The sequence below is a fragment of the Dendroctonus ponderosae genome, unplaced genomic scaffold (assembly GCF_020466585.1).
Source record: "Dendroctonus ponderosae isolate FM_Combo_2020 unplaced genomic scaffold, Dpon_F_20191213v2 Dpon_F_20191213_7, whole genome shotgun sequence".
NCBI lineage: Eukaryota > Metazoa > Arthropoda > Insecta > Coleoptera > Curculionidae > Dendroctonus > Dendroctonus ponderosae.
This window is the reverse complement of record NW_026018916.1, coordinates 407,372-424,718: the sequence shown is the minus strand read 5'-3', so window position 1 is coordinate 424,718 and position 17,347 is coordinate 407,372. Positions and strand designations below refer to the sequence as shown.

The 17,347-nt window shown below is 36.9% G+C and overlaps 2 protein-coding genes across 4 annotated transcripts in view; one reads left to right on the top strand and one right to left on the bottom strand.

Annotated features, from left to right (window-relative positions):
* Nucleotides 1-13,024, bottom strand: part of LOC109539810 (prolyl 4-hydroxylase subunit alpha-1) — a 117,734-nt gene extending 104,710 nt beyond the window's left edge. Inside the window, exon 1 of the mRNA XM_048668391.1 lies at nucleotides 12,814-13,024. The gene's annotated coding sequence lies outside the window, so the exon portion shown is untranslated. The remainder of the gene's footprint in view (nucleotides 1-12,813) is intronic.
* LOC109539811 (pyrokinin-1 receptor) overlaps nucleotides 1-16,403 on the top strand; it is a gene marked incomplete in the record, with an annotated part of 36,868 nt that extends 20,465 nt beyond the window's left edge. For 2 of the 3 annotated variants that reach the window (XM_048668396.1, XM_048668394.1), the window contains 3 exon segments: nucleotides 9,690-9,913; nucleotides 13,940-14,127; nucleotides 15,657-16,403. In XM_048668396.1, the coding sequence (XP_048524353.1) occupies nucleotides 9,690-9,913; nucleotides 13,940-14,127; nucleotides 15,657-16,020 (776 nt within the window). 3 annotated transcript variants of the gene reach the window in all.
* Nucleotides 16,404-17,347: the final 944 nt, after the last annotated feature.

Below are 17,347 nucleotides of genomic sequence, written 5' to 3'. Positions count from 1 at the left end.
TATGAAACTTTCACGATCTATAGAGACCCGTATTTCCTAAAGATGGTGAAAGTTCCAAATTGCTACCAGCTTCGATTTGGAAAATACGAATTTTTAAACAAGAGGCTGTAGTTACGTTAAAACATCAATTTGCAGGCGGATATTTACGGAAAAAATCAGGATTCTGGATCATTTTTATGATACTCTCAAGATCCAAATCAAATTCATTCCTGCGTTTCAGTCATTCATTGTCTCTATTTATCAATCAAAATACAACAAGCTGGTAAAAACCAGAACATTCGGTGATTTTTACGAAACTTTCATATGCTTGAGAAACAATTTCCGTTTAGAACCGGTGAAAGTGTCAACTTGCTACTAGCTTTACTTTGGAAAACGCGAATTTTTAAACGAGAGGTTGTAGCTTAGGAAAAGCATCCGCTTATAGGCCGGCATATCCTAAGCTGGCAAAATCGAGAATTCTCGACGATTTTTATGAAACTCTCCAGATCGTTAGAAGCACCATCTTTCTTAAAGGTCTTGAAAATTTCAAATTGCTACTGGCCTTAGTTTATAAAATACAAATTTTTCAACGAGACGACGCATTGGTGTAAAAACATCCGTATGGATTCTAGTTTTTAACAAGCTGGCAAAAATCAAGGTTCCGGGAGCTTTTTATGAAAATTTTTAGATCTGTGGAATGGAGTATCGACTAAAGATACTGAAATTTTCCTTGCGTTAGTTGCTGCAGTTTGGAAGAAGCAAATTTTTAAAAGAGAGGGCGCAATTGAGTTTTTGAGTGATCAATTTTGAGACCGATATTTGCTTAGCTGGGAAAACTCAGGATTCGGTGCCATTATTATGAAACTCTCAAAATCTGTAGCATCACGTCTCAGTTAAACATGCCAACAGTTTCAAGTCGCTACCTGCATTCGTTTGGAAGATGTAATTTTTTAGAAAAGAGAGCGCATTAAGGAAAAACACCCAACGTGCCACCGATATTAATCTGGATCTAAGCGTTCCGAAATTTTATGAGGAATTGTCACCCGCGATAAAAGATAATCGTTTTCTGGCTATAAGTAAAACTAATAACGAAAAAAGCTATAAACAACACGGCACATTTTTGGGGCATTTTTCCTAAAACTGAGCAAGTAAAAATAATGCTGGAACAGGTTAGAGCCCATTAGCGGGAATATAAAACCCAAAGCAGATAAATTTAACGAGTTTGCCATAATTGTGCTTCGCTCTGATTTACTGCTCTCAACGAAACGGGAATTGTGACAAATTTCAGCAGTTAATTTGGTTTAAAAGTTGATGGAACTTGAACCATATTTTACATTTCTTAAATTATGAAACCCTGTTTGGCGCTGAAATTTCGGGTTGACTTCCAAGACGGAAAATTAAGTTAATTTAAAAAAAACGTTTAACTATATTAAAGCTTCCAATTGCGCTCGTTGAGCGTTTTTTTGGCAAACAAATTCAGTTTATTTGCTCCTCTATTGGGGTCGTTGAAATGTATTGAACGTGTCGAACTCGCGAAAGGAATTTTCCTCGACTTGATATTCCATTGGCACAATGCCCATATAGAAAAGGGGCTCTTAACCTGTGAATGCCATTGAGGATTTTCCCATAATGTTCTCCTAGCGAGGAAACAGGAAAAATACTGTTTACACGTAATTCGCTTCAGCGAGCGCACTTTTATGTCGCCGGTGTTTTATGGTGATAGCGACTAATATCTATTGTCAGCAAACGACTCTCAGGTGTTAAACGAGCCCTAAAATCCCTGGGAATTGAACGGGAAAGTCCTAATTTTCACTGTAAAAAAATCAATTCATTCTGAACATTTTCCAGGTGTAGCCCAACGAAAAAGCCAACAGGTTTCAATTTAATACGAGCTTGTGATGCGGAAAACGCACAATACCAAACACGCTCTATTATGAATGTCCCATTTCCCTTTCATAGTCAGCAATTGTATTTTACATTCACACCAGTAAATTTTGCAAAATTGGGTGTAAAGCTTCATATTCATCCCTGATGAGAGAAAATGCCTGGAAAATGACTTCCGGTTTATCTGGCTATAAAGCAGCTCTTTTCAGTGTTATGTGTTGTTCCCACATGAACTCCGGTGTAAAAAAATGCAAAAACGTTTGTTGAAAGTTGCTTACTTCCCTAGATAGTTAATTAGCGAGCAAAGAGGCTGAACTTCTAAAATAACAAATTCCGCTTGATGAAAACTCGTCAGACCGGATTAGAACCCCGCAATGCTAAACTGAGCCCCTGAGGTGTTCGAAACGGGAATTTCATAAAGATTAGCCTTGAAAGGAAATTGGTTTAAACAGAGTTTTAATAAGATTGCGCCAAATCCCTTTGAAGACTAATCGCGTAATTTATAAAAAGGTTTTATGAAATATCATGCATGCCACACAGCACACGTTTAGTTAATGATCTAAATACTTGCAGGTAGACGTGCTTAAAAGCTGGACGCAATTATAAAATAGCTGCAAGCCTTTTGCCGGTATGTTTGTTTTAAGTGGGAGCCTGCACATTTAAATAAGAAATTCAAGGAATGCTCCAATTAACAATGTTATGCGGTTATACACAGAAAAGATTTTTTATAAAAAGGTTTGCTGGTTGGTCTTAAGGCTTTARCGGGGATGCGTTTTGTGAGTTGATGTGTAGGAGCGCCAAATACTTTATAATTTCTAATTCAAATTCATTCCTGGGTTTCAGTCWTTTATTGTCTATATTTATCWATCAAAATACGTTTCGGTCTATTTTTCCACCATSATSAGTKTTTATGTGKARMRWTRYWSCTGMTTTAACGTATTTTGATTGATAAATAGAGACAATAAATGACTGACACCCAGGAATYAATTTGATTTGGAATTGAAACASAGTCAGGAAAGTATATACAATGATTTATAATTTCTGAAGCTTTTTCTTCATTTTCTTTTGCTTCACTGATGTCTTTCCTATAACCAGTAAAAAATGCAAGTCGCAGCAACTAGAATAGAAATTACGATTTTCTATTGGAGGCCCTGCTGTTTTGAGAAGCTGAAAATCAAAATTTACAAAGCCCGCATAAAATAACTTCGAGCCTGATTTCAATGAATTATTGCCGGTTTGTAGAGTTAGGTTTCTTCCATCGGAGGGCAAAATTTCAAGTCACAACTTGCTCTACATTAAAACTTACAATTTTTTGATTGGATGGTCGGCAATCGACTGTTTCAAGATGTATAAAGCATGCACAGATGCGATATTGAGAATTTTTATCGTAAATTGTCCTCTATAGGATGTATAAATGTCGAGTTCTCTCATTATATAAACTTGATTAAAACGATACAGAGAATTTTTCATGATTAAAGCAGTTACGATCCATAACTAAGTTTTTTCATCTAAAAGTTCACTTGGCGTGGCTTTCGGATTTCGTGGGCTTCTGGTTACTATAACGAAAATTAATGAGAATTCCCTCCGGATGTCGAATTTTGCGTTCCTCACGTACGTAGTATTCATTTTTGGCTTCATTTGAAGCAAATAACCACCAGCGTCCAGCCTCAAGAACCTTTGGTATGTGCCCTTGTTAAAGCCAAAAATTAATATTTTTTATGCATTTTACCTCAAATCTATTCCATGCTTCCTATTGCCAACTTTAACTTCCTTTGCGTCAAAAGCTCGAGATTTTAACTTCACGAAATTAGCACTCAATTCCGATATTTGGGGTCTTTGGAGGACTCGAATGCAAATTCCCGCTTTTCAGCGATAAATCAAACAAAGTTGCGTGGTTTACTTCAAGAATTAATGCGAACTGTATATGTTTTTCTGTTGCCTTGAACTATTTGTGGAACATTTGGGACAATCTGGCCCTAAGTTGGCCGTTAGGCAGCCTTTGAAATTTAATCAGAGTTATCTCTGGTTATTTCATGTGGCCGAAACAATGTCGCTGAATAGAGCGGAAATAATACCTTTATGTCTAGAGCTGTGAAGCCTTAGCTAAGATAATTTCTTGTTACGAGCGGAACGGTTACGAGATGAAAGGGGATCCTTAAATTCTCCCGCAAAAAATGGAATTTTCTACATTAATTCAGCTCTAAAAGAAAAGTCGGCCAATAGTTTAGAGCTCAGCTGTTGGAGTTCGCTTGACCCAAAAAGTATGTTTCCCGGCCAGGGAAATATAAGAAGCTTTTTGTCTCTTAGGGCGCCAACCAAKATGCGCTTTGACTAAATGCTTGAGAAGAAATGTACTTTTTTSAGGAAGATCTTCTAATTTTTTTTCCAATTATAGCAATCATTTCAATCTAAAAATCCTCAAGCTCAAGCAAATTCAAACCTTCGAATAAAAAATCGTAACTTTTAATCTAGACCCAGATGCACAGTGAAATGTTTACCAACCCATTGAAAACACTTTGCCCTAAACAATCCCAAACCTCCATTCAAATCACATTAAAAGCAAATTTTTGTGTACTTTGTAAACATTGCTGGATAAATGAACGATTTCACACAACTGCAAGCGCTCCAATAAAAATCGTAGCTTGTAATCTAGAGCAAGTTGCTACTTGAAATCTCGACAAACTATAGCAGACAAGTCACCCTGAAAACTCTCCGTCCCTGAAGATGTTAGCCACCCATGCTAGTGAAACGTCATCAGAAAATCAAATAGAATATATCAGAAATTCACTTCATTTCCAATAATTTCACACATCTTCAATTTTCCAAACCAAGCAAATTAATTGAATCTAAGCAATTTTGCGTTCAACACAGAATAAAAGACTTCCATCTCTATAATTATTCACTGCCAAACAATCCAACAAAATACAGGATTTGTTAGATTGTTTGGCAGTCAACAGGAAAGTTGACAGACTAATTCTTGAGTTTCCACTTTCCGAATGATAACGTTAATTGAAGCTTTCATTTAAACCGTCCTCAGCCTGCTGGAAATTTGCATAAGAAAATAAGTTACCTGAATTCAAGAGCTGATAGGACTGGATCCTCTGGATTTATTGCCTGGCAATCTTCTACCCACATTTTCACAGTTTATTTGTTTCCAAAATATAGTGTTTCTTTTATCATTTATTTAATTTTAGGTCGACGATTTTGAGGATTGATCTTTTTCGAAGACTTCTTCTTGAACGAAGTCCTTCACATTTCCATAGTATATAAGTATCCATAAATCATGGAAACGTGGACATCCATGGACTTCCTTTATTGCATTTCAATGTAAATTCAGACATGAATTTTGCCAAATCCAAGCTTCATATCGAGATACAGTCCAGATAAATTGCGCATTTGTATCGGATTTTTCAAAAAAACCTGCCGATGAAGCTCGGATGCAATTTTACAAATTACTGTTTATTGATCCCTGAATTGCCGCACTTAAAGTAATTGACCATGGTTAAACAGGCGATCTTCTTGATTAATCCGTTACAATTTTTAAGCAAAACGCCCTATTTGCGTTGGTAAAGCACATGTTTTTTCGAATAAATTAAACGTACCTGAACGTAAACAAGCACAAACCGGGAAAAACAGTAAATCTAATCAAAATGAATTCAGTCAATGTCGACAAAACAACCAACAAAATAAAAACTGCCAATTACCGCGGTAATTGCTTCATTATTGAAAAACTTGGATAATTAAGTATGGCAAGTTTGCACCTTTGCCCATTCATGAGAAATTGATTTTCCTGAACACGAAATGCAGCAAAAGACTGAAAGCCTTGCGCCTAATTGACCATCGAAATTAGACAATTAGGAAATTGTTTAGTTAAAGCAACAGTTATTATGTGCATTTTCAGTGTATTCGTAAGAAAATTAGGTTGATTTGCAGAGTTTTTCCAATGTCCCGCGATTTCGAAAAAATGCTGTCAACAATCTGCAAATTTCCCGAATTTGCAACTGAAATTTTCCCCCATAAAAAACTCCTTACATAACTGATTAATTCAGTCTCGATGCATCCTTAATATATACACTTAAACCGAACAAAATACTGTCTTGGCTTCGAAGACTACAAATCGCCTCTTACATTAGAACTCGTGTAAGTCTTGAGCAGTAAAAGCAATTTTGCGGACAACTTGGAGCTTTTCTTGCTGCTGTAAATTTTCCAGCTTAGTTATTTAAAACTTTCCGAATTGATTGAGTTCAAAAATCGTCAAAAGGACAAACAGTAGTGAAAATTTGTATTTGAAGTCGCCTGCTAATGATGCAGCTTGATTTTAGGCTCGGCTTGAAACAATTAGTTCAAGGGCAATTTTAAAATTAATCTCCATATCTTCTCAATTATGGAAAGTAAATGGGCGTCGTTAATATTCCGCAGTTGCTCCCTTAGGAGTAATAAACTGAATCCGCAGCTGGATGGATTTAAACGCCATGAATACCCATAAAATTGATGCCAATTATACATGGGAAATAGGGGATGTATGGGAGATTTTCTGAGAAGTTGAACTAATTACCTATTGAGACTTCTAGGATTTACTGACAGAATCTAGCTGGATTATTCAATGAAATCTTCAAACTTGCTTTTTCTGCTTCCAGGGTAGAAATATTCGAGTTCATATGCGTCCAAACCTCGCTCACGAAATGGCAAAGTTAAAATGCATTTTGCCCCCTATTTTTCAGATACAAACAGGACGTTAAAATTGCTTAAAAGCAGCAGCTTGCATAAAGTCGCGCTGAAAAATTCGAATTTGTATGACTGAAGCGTAACCGGGTTTTGTTTGGGATGACGGTTTTCACTTCCTATTGCCGGATTTAATATGTTCGGGGAATGTTTCAATACGGATATTTTCACTGCAGATCATCGTAAATACATGTGTTTTAGCAGGATTTTTTCGGGGGATTGGCACCGGGGTGGTATAAAATGGTAAAATCACTTCTCAAAATAGGGCTTAAGGGCAATTGATTAGAAACTGGTGAGTTTTTCTCTGAGAACATTCGCTTTTTCTGTAACATTCTCAACCCCATTCCTTTTCTGATCGCTTCCAAGTTTACTTTTGCTAATATTTTTCCATTAGTCCGTGTATTAATTAATCAGTTAATCAGCCTCAGAAGCGTCTAACTAAAAACAGTTTTTATTCAGTGTGAGGCTTTACATAGTTAAAGTGACAGTCCTTGTATTAATCAGCCACTTTATTTGCAAAAAAAACCCCTGAACTTTGCCAAATAAATCGTCAACAATTGGAAAAGAGATTTATTGCGATATTGAAATGGACACTTTTGATAATTTTTCCATAAGAATGGCGACTTTTCTGCAAATTGAATGGAAAAGTTAGGGAGAACATATTTGAGAACAATGCCAAGCTGGGCCATCACTTTATTGATGAGGGTTAGTTCAGGGTAAATCTATGAGTTTGAAGTTGAAACTCTGTTATAAATTGGCAACTTTTGCGCTGAAGAACTGGTTTGGAATTTAATGCGAATTTCTGGCTGGTGCAGCTTTACTTATGCAGCCGCAAAAACCCTCAAAAGAGTCACATAAACACAAGTTGTGAAGTTGTTGAAGTGATTTTCAAATGTATAATGTAGTAAAAAATAGTTTATAAGCAAAATTTCCTGCCTATTGCTTTATCTGGATCTGCTAATCAATATGTTTGAGATCAGTCGTTGTGTGACGGTTTAATTGCCCTCAATTGCTTCTCAGAAAGCCAACAATTTCTACATCATTTGCCGATGTTTTGATCGATTTAGACGCGTTTCGTACATTGTAATTGCCACCGACATATAATTGGACAAGATCCACTCTAGCAATTTCCCGGAAGTTTTTTTGCTAATATTTTAATTCTGTTTCTCGAGTTTCGTTGATTCCGTAGAACAAAAGCGAACGACATTCTGAGATTATTCACACCAGGTGTCGAATTTGAATAGGTTTGATTAGTCCAATGAACATTGATAGACACGTGGTGGCAGAAACCCCATTAGAATATGGAGAAGGGTGATAAATCATTTAACACGAAGTCTGTAATTTCTGACGCCATAAGAGCAATGTTGATTAACATTGCCCTTATCGCCCTGAATGGGGTGCTGGTTTGGTTGACAAATCGGCAAATTTTACTGGGAAATTTGGAAATGTGCAATTTTTATTCTCGGGATTTTGCTGGTTCAAATTCGAACAAAGCTTAGTTTTTATCACATTATGCCCGTTAGCGAGTGTACTCTAGACTCGATTAATGGCAATCACAATTTATTGGAAAATTTCCATAAAATCCATGAAAACATGGGCAATTTTTTAATTGGGGGAGTTTTAGTTAAAATTGCAACAATATGGAAAAACAGAGAAAACATTTTATCAGCGTATGACAAAACAAATGTTAGATGTAGGAAGTTAAAACTATCTGCACATGAAAAGGTTGACAAGGGACTTATTGCGTGGTTTACTCAAAAAAGACAAGAAAACGTTCCCATAAGTGGCAGTGTTTTGCAAGAAAATGCTATCTTTTTGTGTTCTTTTTAGTCATACCTACTAACTTCTACTACTCTATGTAAAAATAACGAAATAAAATACACCACGTGTTTTTGTATTATTATTCGCTTGTAGCAAACTCCGGATATAACGAACCAGTTTTAGTTCATTTTTCAAGTTCGTTATATCCGGACYCAACTGTATTARAGTAGGCCATWAATGCTCCTTTAAACCTYTAGGGAAGTAAGTAGTTACTCCAGCCAGAAAAAAAATTAAAAATMAATTTTCAGCAACATTAATGCCGTCGATTTTGGACAGTTTTTGCACTTATTTTCGAAATTCGTTGAACTGGACCATCCAAAGCCTGCCAARTGAAAATTGGCTTAATCAAAAAAAAATTTCCTCAAACTTTGCTCAAAAAACCGCCAATAGTGAGCTGATTGGGGACTTCAGGAACTAAGGGAATATCAACTTTTTTATCCACTTTAGTCCTCCTTATCCAGTGCGGCGCTCACTATTATAGTTTTGGCGATTATTGGGTTGATTCCTTCGCGTAAATTTGCAAATTCTTCGCCGTCTCTCCCCACTGGAATGCCCCGGAACTTTCGTGAATAATGAGCTTATTTGTTGTGGGCAAATGTTGAGCTGTTAAGGCTCAGTCACAGCTCAGTCCCTAGCGATAATCTGCTAAATAACTGACCATTATTTTAAACAGCCGGTGATAATTCGGTTCTTGATGGACGCTGAAATGTGACCCTTCGCAGGCAAATGGCCTAAACTAAGTGCTGGCGCCAAAAATTGTCGGGAATTTAACTCAAAATTATCTTCTTAAGCAACACCTATACAGGGTGTTAACATTGAGATTTTGTAAAACATCAAAGATGCGCAGTCTGAGACTTAACAAAATTGTGTTTAAGAAGTTCAAACGTGTTACAGTTGCTGACCAACTAGTTAAAGTTGATTTTATTGGAGCTACAAGTAAGCAAAATAGTTAGAGAGCGAAACCGTCGGTTTAATTAAAAGGAACCCCAAGTAGCTTATAAAATACTGCATAAAACTATATACTCTATATAAGTTTTATGGCTCATTTTTACGATACTTTTATTGAGCCAAATTGAGTGATATGAAATGCTCCCATCGGGACTTAATACTGAGCAGCAAATAAAGCGCGGTTTGATCAAGATTAAACGTCTATATTGGGCTCAGAAATCGCGGAAAAATTTCCTTCATTTACACGATTAGCCGGACTGGGCGGCACCAATGAGTAGTTAATAAAATCGAAATTTTCCCCGATTGATACTTGGATTGATAATGGCTGTTTCCAGTGGCTGTTGTGGTGGCATTCTTCATTTGCTGGGCCCCATTCCACGTGCAGCGCCTCTACACGATCTACGCCACATTTCCCAAACCCGATGAAAAAACCCATTCGCTCTACCTGCAAATCTACGCATTGGTCACCTACATTAGTGGAGTTCTCTATTACATATCAGCCACCACAAATCCGATTTTATACAGTATTATGAGCGTGAAGTTTAGAGAAGCTTTCAAGGTAGGTACACTTAAGATCTGTTTTCTATGCACACAGCTAGTTTTCATATGGAAATGCCAAACAAACAGGCAATCGACTGAGAGGGCAAGAAAAAGCCCAGTTCTTCGAGTTTTTAATTGAATTACCGCCTACTTATACTCCGTCGATTCTCTCCTTTCAGTTCCAGGCAATTTTATGTACTTTTACAGTCGATATTAGATCCGGCGCGAAGAACCGGAAAGTGTAAACTTGGGTTTATGTCAGCAAATAGTTGATTTTTTAGTGAAAAATACTCTTAATATTTTTTTGTCTGTAGAAATTTTCTGCACACCTAACTGTTCATATCGGGATGTTAATAAAGCGTGATGTTGGCGGATTTTCGAAATGTTTTCACTTATTTTCGGATATTGCATACTCTGTCAAGTGAAATTATACCAAAATTCCGCTCCGTCAAAAAATGGGCAATTTTAAAAATTTTTTTGCAAAAGTCGACAAGAATTCAAAACGGTCTGTAGCCGGCTTATTGGGTACTCTAGAGAAAAAGTGATAATAATAATAAATTCAAAAGAAATCCCTGGGTTCCAGTCAATTTTATTGTTTACCATTTAAAATGTTACAAAAACGTGTTTTTCTCCACCATCATCAGTTCGTATGTATGGTTGTTTCTACCTTCACATTTGGCAAGCCATTCGGTTGCATAATTGCGTTAAATGCGAAATAATTGCGTTAAAACGCCAAAAAAATGGAAATTAAGACGATGCAATAAAACGTAACTAGGTTTTGTTAACCACTTTTCAAAAGGCGCTTGTTCTTAGAATGTCACATATTTTTTGCTTCCATTTCCTAAGGTTCCCATTGTAAATTAATCTAATTTGAAACTAATTTTCTTTACTTGGGATTAAATTAGCGGCCAATAAAATAGTCTCAATTGCTTTCGAGGGTCTAAACTGTGGGCCTGACGACACTTAATTAAACAGTTAAATGTGTTCCATGTTCGCTTGGTTTTACCCTTTATTTGCAAAAAATCGTGTCAACAATGGCCAGGGTCAGAAGCTTTAAGCAAATTAAGTCCTTGAATACCAAAGGCAACGCAATGCGACCTCTTCAAGGACTTCTAATAAAAATTCCCGTTTGAATTTAATAAAGTTGCGAGCATTAAGATGTTGAATATCAGTTTGAAATTGGAAAATCATCCTTGTGTGTCTGAGAAAGGCTTCGAGATAATGTCACTTAATGAGGAGCTCATTTGGCCAGCAAAGGCCCTTTTTTTGCGGGGACCAAACACAAAGTCCGATAAATATTATAAGTAAATTGCGGTAAAAAAAAATCTTATTTGTGCAAGTTGGCTTCTTTTCGTGCTCAAATTGGCGTCGGTGGTAAAGTCATTAAAGCAGAACCCCACAAAATGCAGCTTGAAGTTTCTTGCCGGCAAAATAGCGCCATCATTTGACTAGGACTTAACTGTGAGCGGTCATCCAATTTTCTGCAAAGCGTGTAGAAAATCGGAAAATCTATGAAACTTAATTGAGTTAAAGCGCACCAAGTGCTAAAACGACATTGAAGTGTTTGTGCGATTTTAATTTTAGGACTTACTTGAGCCAGTTGCGTGCTTTTCATCAATTTGGGCATTTTTCTTTGCCATAATTTTGCGCAAACCTACCAGGAAGGTAGGAAACTACAAGGAACCAGTAGTTCCGGAAAAATAAAGGCGGTCAGGAAAACTTTTAAATTTTCCAAGTTTACTCATACATGAAAGTATATTAATTTTGTTAGGGTTAAATTTAAGGAAGAATACGATCGATGCAAAACTCAATAATTTTAATGAACGCCTTTGACCGTCACATCAAATCAATAATAAGCCATCTCCCCTGGCAACCCCACAGATGTTCTTTGTTGATTCTTTGTCAAGCACTAATTTTTCGACAACAAAATAGTAGTATTGCCAGCTTTATAGTCTAAGTAAGGCTGGATATGAATTTCGTCAAAAAGAAGAATTACATTTTTATCTTCGTCTTTTAAAAAGGGAAAAATATTTCCGGCATATGTAAGAAAAGTCTTACGTTCATCAATATGAGAGTCTGTTAAGAATTTATTGCAAACTCTTTTTAATGTTTCTGGATGAGGTAAGATAAGTCGCCCATAATCTCTCAAATATTTGTATGCATGAGGGCTTATTGAAAATAAGATTGAGCATAGAGTGAGAGTATCAGGTGAATATCGATATCTCTCTTTGGCAGTGTAAATCAAAGCTAATTGCTCTGAAATGAAATTTAAAGTATGCCCAAATTTTTCTTCAGCAAAACACTTCAAATTTTGAGGAATATCTGATACCATTTTACAAATATTTTTAAATTGATTTGAACTGATGGAGTGATCCTTACTTTCATTCTCAAGAGTTGTCAAAATTGGTGGAGTTTTTACCCACTTTTTAGTTCTTTAAAGCGTTTGCCATGCATGTACTGTCAATTGTGTCTAGTAAATCTTTTAGATCATTCAAGCTGTTGATAATAAATGGAGTTTGCAATTCAGAAATGTAAATGCTAAGAGGTTGGCCATACAAGAAAATTTCCAATTTTAAAGAACGATTAATGACGACAGCCCACGTTATACAAGGACCTGGTGTATAGTCAAGCTTAAATAAAATTATGTTATCTCCATGATTTAGAGAAAACCAGCCATTTTCAAAAAAATTCTTCAAAATTTTGAAAATTCATTGCTTTTTTATAATCAGAATAAGTTTTTTTGCTTTCATCGATAGTTTGTGAAAAACGTAATTCTTCGAGTTCTTTCAATTTTTAATCTTTACTCTTACGAGTTTTGATATCTTTAGATAAGTATCGAGGGCAATTTGGAAAAATTGACGGTATTGCATCGGGCTTTAAATGAGGCTTTTTTAGATTAATTGAAATTGTTTCACTTACAGTTCGGGAATCTTGGGCTGAGGTGACCCAAATGAGGTCGGAAGGGGTTGAGAAATGAAGTTCACACACTTTAGAACTATTCGCGGGATCAAAATTTTTGCGCGGAAACTCTTTCAACTATTGTTGTTTGAGGTTATCTGCTTTCGGAAAGCCAAAAACGAGCACTTTGGGGCCGTTTGGGTAATTTCCGCGACACCCCGGAACACAAACCCTGTGAGGCATAATTTGTTTCACTAGAAAAACTTTGAAATTCACTAGAAAAACGCAAAAAAGAGGTAAACTTCTTCAGATCCGAAAAAATACAAACAGCTTCGGTTGTATCTGAATCGCTACCGGTGTTGCCGTAAGATTTTGTCGATTGCATGATCGCATGATTTTTGTCGATTTTTAAAGACTAATATTTTTCTTTAATCACTAATTAATGTTTACCCCAATCAGGATAGCCCCTGTTATATGTATATTTTTATGAAAACTGTCGGTAACCAATTATAAAACGCTTATCTAAATGTAATGTATCTTCCTTCTTCTTCTAACTTTTGAATAAAAGCCTTAAAAAATTCGTACTGTCCGGTAACACGGCGAAGTAGCTGCGATGTGGGATATCAGCAGAATATCAGCATGTGCAGAAGACCAGATAAGTTAATAACGAAACGTCGCTCCTCAATAATCATAACTTGATTTGGTCTACAGCTCAATGCATTTCTTACGGGAGAAATATATGATCACATTGCATGACGTCACGGGTCTTTTAGATTTTAGCACTGGGCCTTATATCAAGGTGGTAGCGATGTTGCCACTCCCGTCCTGGGTGTATCCCGCTGACCAGTGTTGCCGCTCTCGCCGTGGTTGCCCCTTTTTCCCAGGTCGCTTACAATTTATTTGGAAAAGAACTGGAGTTGGACGTGACTCCAGTAAACAGTTCAAGATTTTGCTCATTCTTTAAGTCAAAAAAGAATTATTCCATAGAATTTAAAACGGGTCGAGCGCATAAAACCGAATTATTGTCGTTTTGTGCAAGAGAGAATTTGCGTTCTATTTTCATTTTGTTTTATAAAAATAATTATATATTTTCGTGGCTTGAGAATAGCTACTACAACTAACAACAGTGTATTTTCGTAAATTTCAGGAAACTTTCTTCAAATGTTGTGGCCTCGGAATACAACGCGGTAAACCGCCGAAACAATACTCAATTCTCTCGAGGTCCAACGTAAAAAATCCACCGGAATCCACGGATTCGGCCAAAGACGAAATGTTCCAGACCCACACCACATTGATTTATAAGAACTCTAACGATTCATTTCCAAGTTCGACAAAGTAAGTGATTGGAATTTATTGAATAATCATTCTTGTTCTTTGTCCCTCCCGTTTCGATCAATATACTTAGTTTAGTGATGGTTGTTTAGTCTTTAATGAACTGCATTGATTTCCTCAAAAACATCTTGTTTGAGTGGGACTTTGGTCAGCAATATCGAGTTTGTTTGGGCATCATTATATTTTCGTACTTGAGTGGAATTGTGTCTGTTATTTTAAGTATGAAACTTCAAATTCTGCAGATAGTTAGGCGCCAAGCAACCTTATTTTATGTTATAAGAACTCATTGGATCATTTATATCAAAGCACAGTTTCATTAGTAACATTTCAACGGTATCGGAAAAAGTTCTAACAAGTCTTTAAAAAGTTTCGAAAAAACTTTGCTTCACTCTATTCGACACTTAACACGCCTTCGCATCCCGACTTCTCAATTATTTAGAATTGATAAATGCCAGTTAAATAGTTAATATACAACTGAATTTTGATACCGAGTTTTAGCCGAACTCTGGCCTTTGAAATAGTCAGTTTTCATGCGTTCGACTTGGCAGTTTTTCCTACTCTGGTGAGTTTCACCATAGGTACTATCGAAAAAGTGAAGCTTTCAGTGATATTTATTGCTTGAAAGTGCTCAGTTTTCCTGGCTTGCATCTTTGGAGTGGTGCTCTGAAGATGTGAGCTACTCGTGTTTGCGAAACGTCACAAAAAACCACGAAAAACACCCCAGTTTCCAACAGTGACCGCAAAATTTACTTTTATGAAGTTTGGCTGGAAAAGTTCGAAATAACGTTGTTCTCATCGTATTTGTTACATCCGGTCTTGCAACAAGAATCATTACTTTTAGCTTTTAAAGAAAATGCCTTCAGCTCCGCTCTGGCTGCTCAAATTACAAGTGATCAGCTTCGAAAGTTATATTTGAGAAATTAATATTTCTAAGGCCCCTAAAGAATGCAGCATAGAATCCGCTCCAAATTCCTCGTGCAAACGCTTCGAACGCTGCAGTCAGTAAATAAACCAAAGTTTGGTGCTGGATAACTTTTTATTGCTGTGAGCGATTCGATTTCTGTTTGAAGCCCTTTTTAGTGCAATTCTTTTTCAGTCGGTAATTGACTTTGCAAAAATTTCTTAGCACAGATAAAGTTCCTACAAGATGGAAATTGAAGTGAAGTGAATTTCAGTCAAAAATTTTATATACAGAGTTGCATCCATAAACGGATTGTTTAACAGTAAGGTTCACTTGTGACTTCGGGGGCAGTCCTGATTTGGGTCGCGCTTTCAGCGCAACCCTGTATATTGAATTTTTGTCTCAAGTCGACTCGAAAGTTTTAGCTTCAACATGAGGTCTGTATTTTGAAAATTAGCTTCAGAGCCAAAATGTTCTCCCATCAAAACCAAAACTGGTGATTTTTCATCACCCCGTAAATAAAAGCGATTAATAAGCAGTTACGACATATGTATAGATGCGTGATAAATAGTAAGGATGAATAAACCGATTCTTATACCATCCAGGGAACAAAAAATTATATAACATTTAGTTTGTTCATTTGCAGATTCAAATTTTCATTGCATCGCCTCACCAAATCGAACGAAACGCACACCATTTCCGAAAAATCGAATTCATTCTCCACCTATGCCTCTTTGCCAGTGGTCAACAACGCCCAAAACGAGTCGAAACTGACCAAAATCTCCCAGTACTTTGTCTGCCTGCGGAAAAATCAGGAAAATGGCAAACTGGCGTATGGGAATCGCGACGGTCATCCCAGCATGGAGTTCCATCTGAATGGAAGCGAACGCGACTCTTGCGATATCAGCAACAGTAGCTTGAAGGACATCGAAAAGGGAGCGATTGAAGATGAGTTGGGCGCCTACATCAACGAGCTGAAAAGTGGGGGAATTTAAGCAGAAGCCGGGAATACGGCATGAGAAAATGACCAAAATGGAGACTGAGATGTAGAGAATTAGGACAGAAACCTGCTAAACATTGCAAAAAACATTGCTGGAATTTCCAAATATAATTATTATCTAATAGGATCTACTTTCTCTGTGTTACTGTTACCTAAATGCTGCAGATGCGGTGCCTAATTAAGTTATTTTTCATTTCACTGATGAATGTATAACGTTCAAAGTGCGCTGGAACTTCAGATTATCGACGTAAAAATACACCGTCGAACTCTAAACGGGCAGAAAAGTGCTTCAGAAAAGCTGTTAAGAAACAGAAATAGAGCCAATTATGAAACTAATGGGTTTTTAGGCGGTCGTTCGGTAGAATTTCTTCCTGACGTTTCGCAAGCATGAGTGGCTCGCATCTTCAGAAGTGGTTTGCTTGAACGCTTACGCTGCGTTCGGCGGCCTAAAAACCCGAAAAACCCATTAATTTCAAGAAATGGCCTCGAAAGTCTATCTCTTTTGATAGAGCCAATTATGTGGTATTGCTCCAGTCGATAAGGAAGTCAATAAATCATTGTCTAGCTTTGTGTTGAAAGACCACTGAAGCGTAATATATTTTCATGACTGTGCATATGTTTTGTAATATATTAATTCATGTTATTCGTTGTGTTATTAATGGACTTAAGACCAACGGGAAAAAATTAAGCTGCCATCGTCGGTTTTTTCCGCGACAACGAAACTCAAAGAACTCAAAAACGCACGAGGACTCACAAGTTTCCATTATGTTGTTTGCAAATATGTAAACGACCTAATGGAGAAGCCGCCACTAGTTGGCTAGAAAAAAATTGCTCTCATCCTGTCCTTTTCAAACGCGTAATTTTTTTGCGCTCTTTGGCAACTGTGGATATTCTCCATGGTAGCTCCATCTTTAATGGACGAACGTACTTGCGTTGGCTCTATTGATCCGATCGAATCGAATCCTTACGCGGCAGCTTCACATGGAAAAAGGCTTTCAGTGAAACTTCTTGAAACCCAATTGAAACTTGCCCTAAATGAAGGGCTCAACACTTGGGGAAATGTCCTTTCCCTAGGAGACTTTTCATGTTAAGGATTTGGCGTATCGGGATAACAGGAGTGGAGACAGATCAATGGAAATTCTTCCTCTTGGAAACGCTGCCACAGCGGGCGCACAATTAATGGATTTTTTTTGGCAACTTCTAAAAAATTGGTCAAAAACTGACTTCGTAACGAAATCCTATTAGTTTTAAGCAAACTTTGTCCCTTACATGCTTGTATCAGCCAAGCCTCCCTCTTGCAATAGTTAAATAGTTTGCGTGAC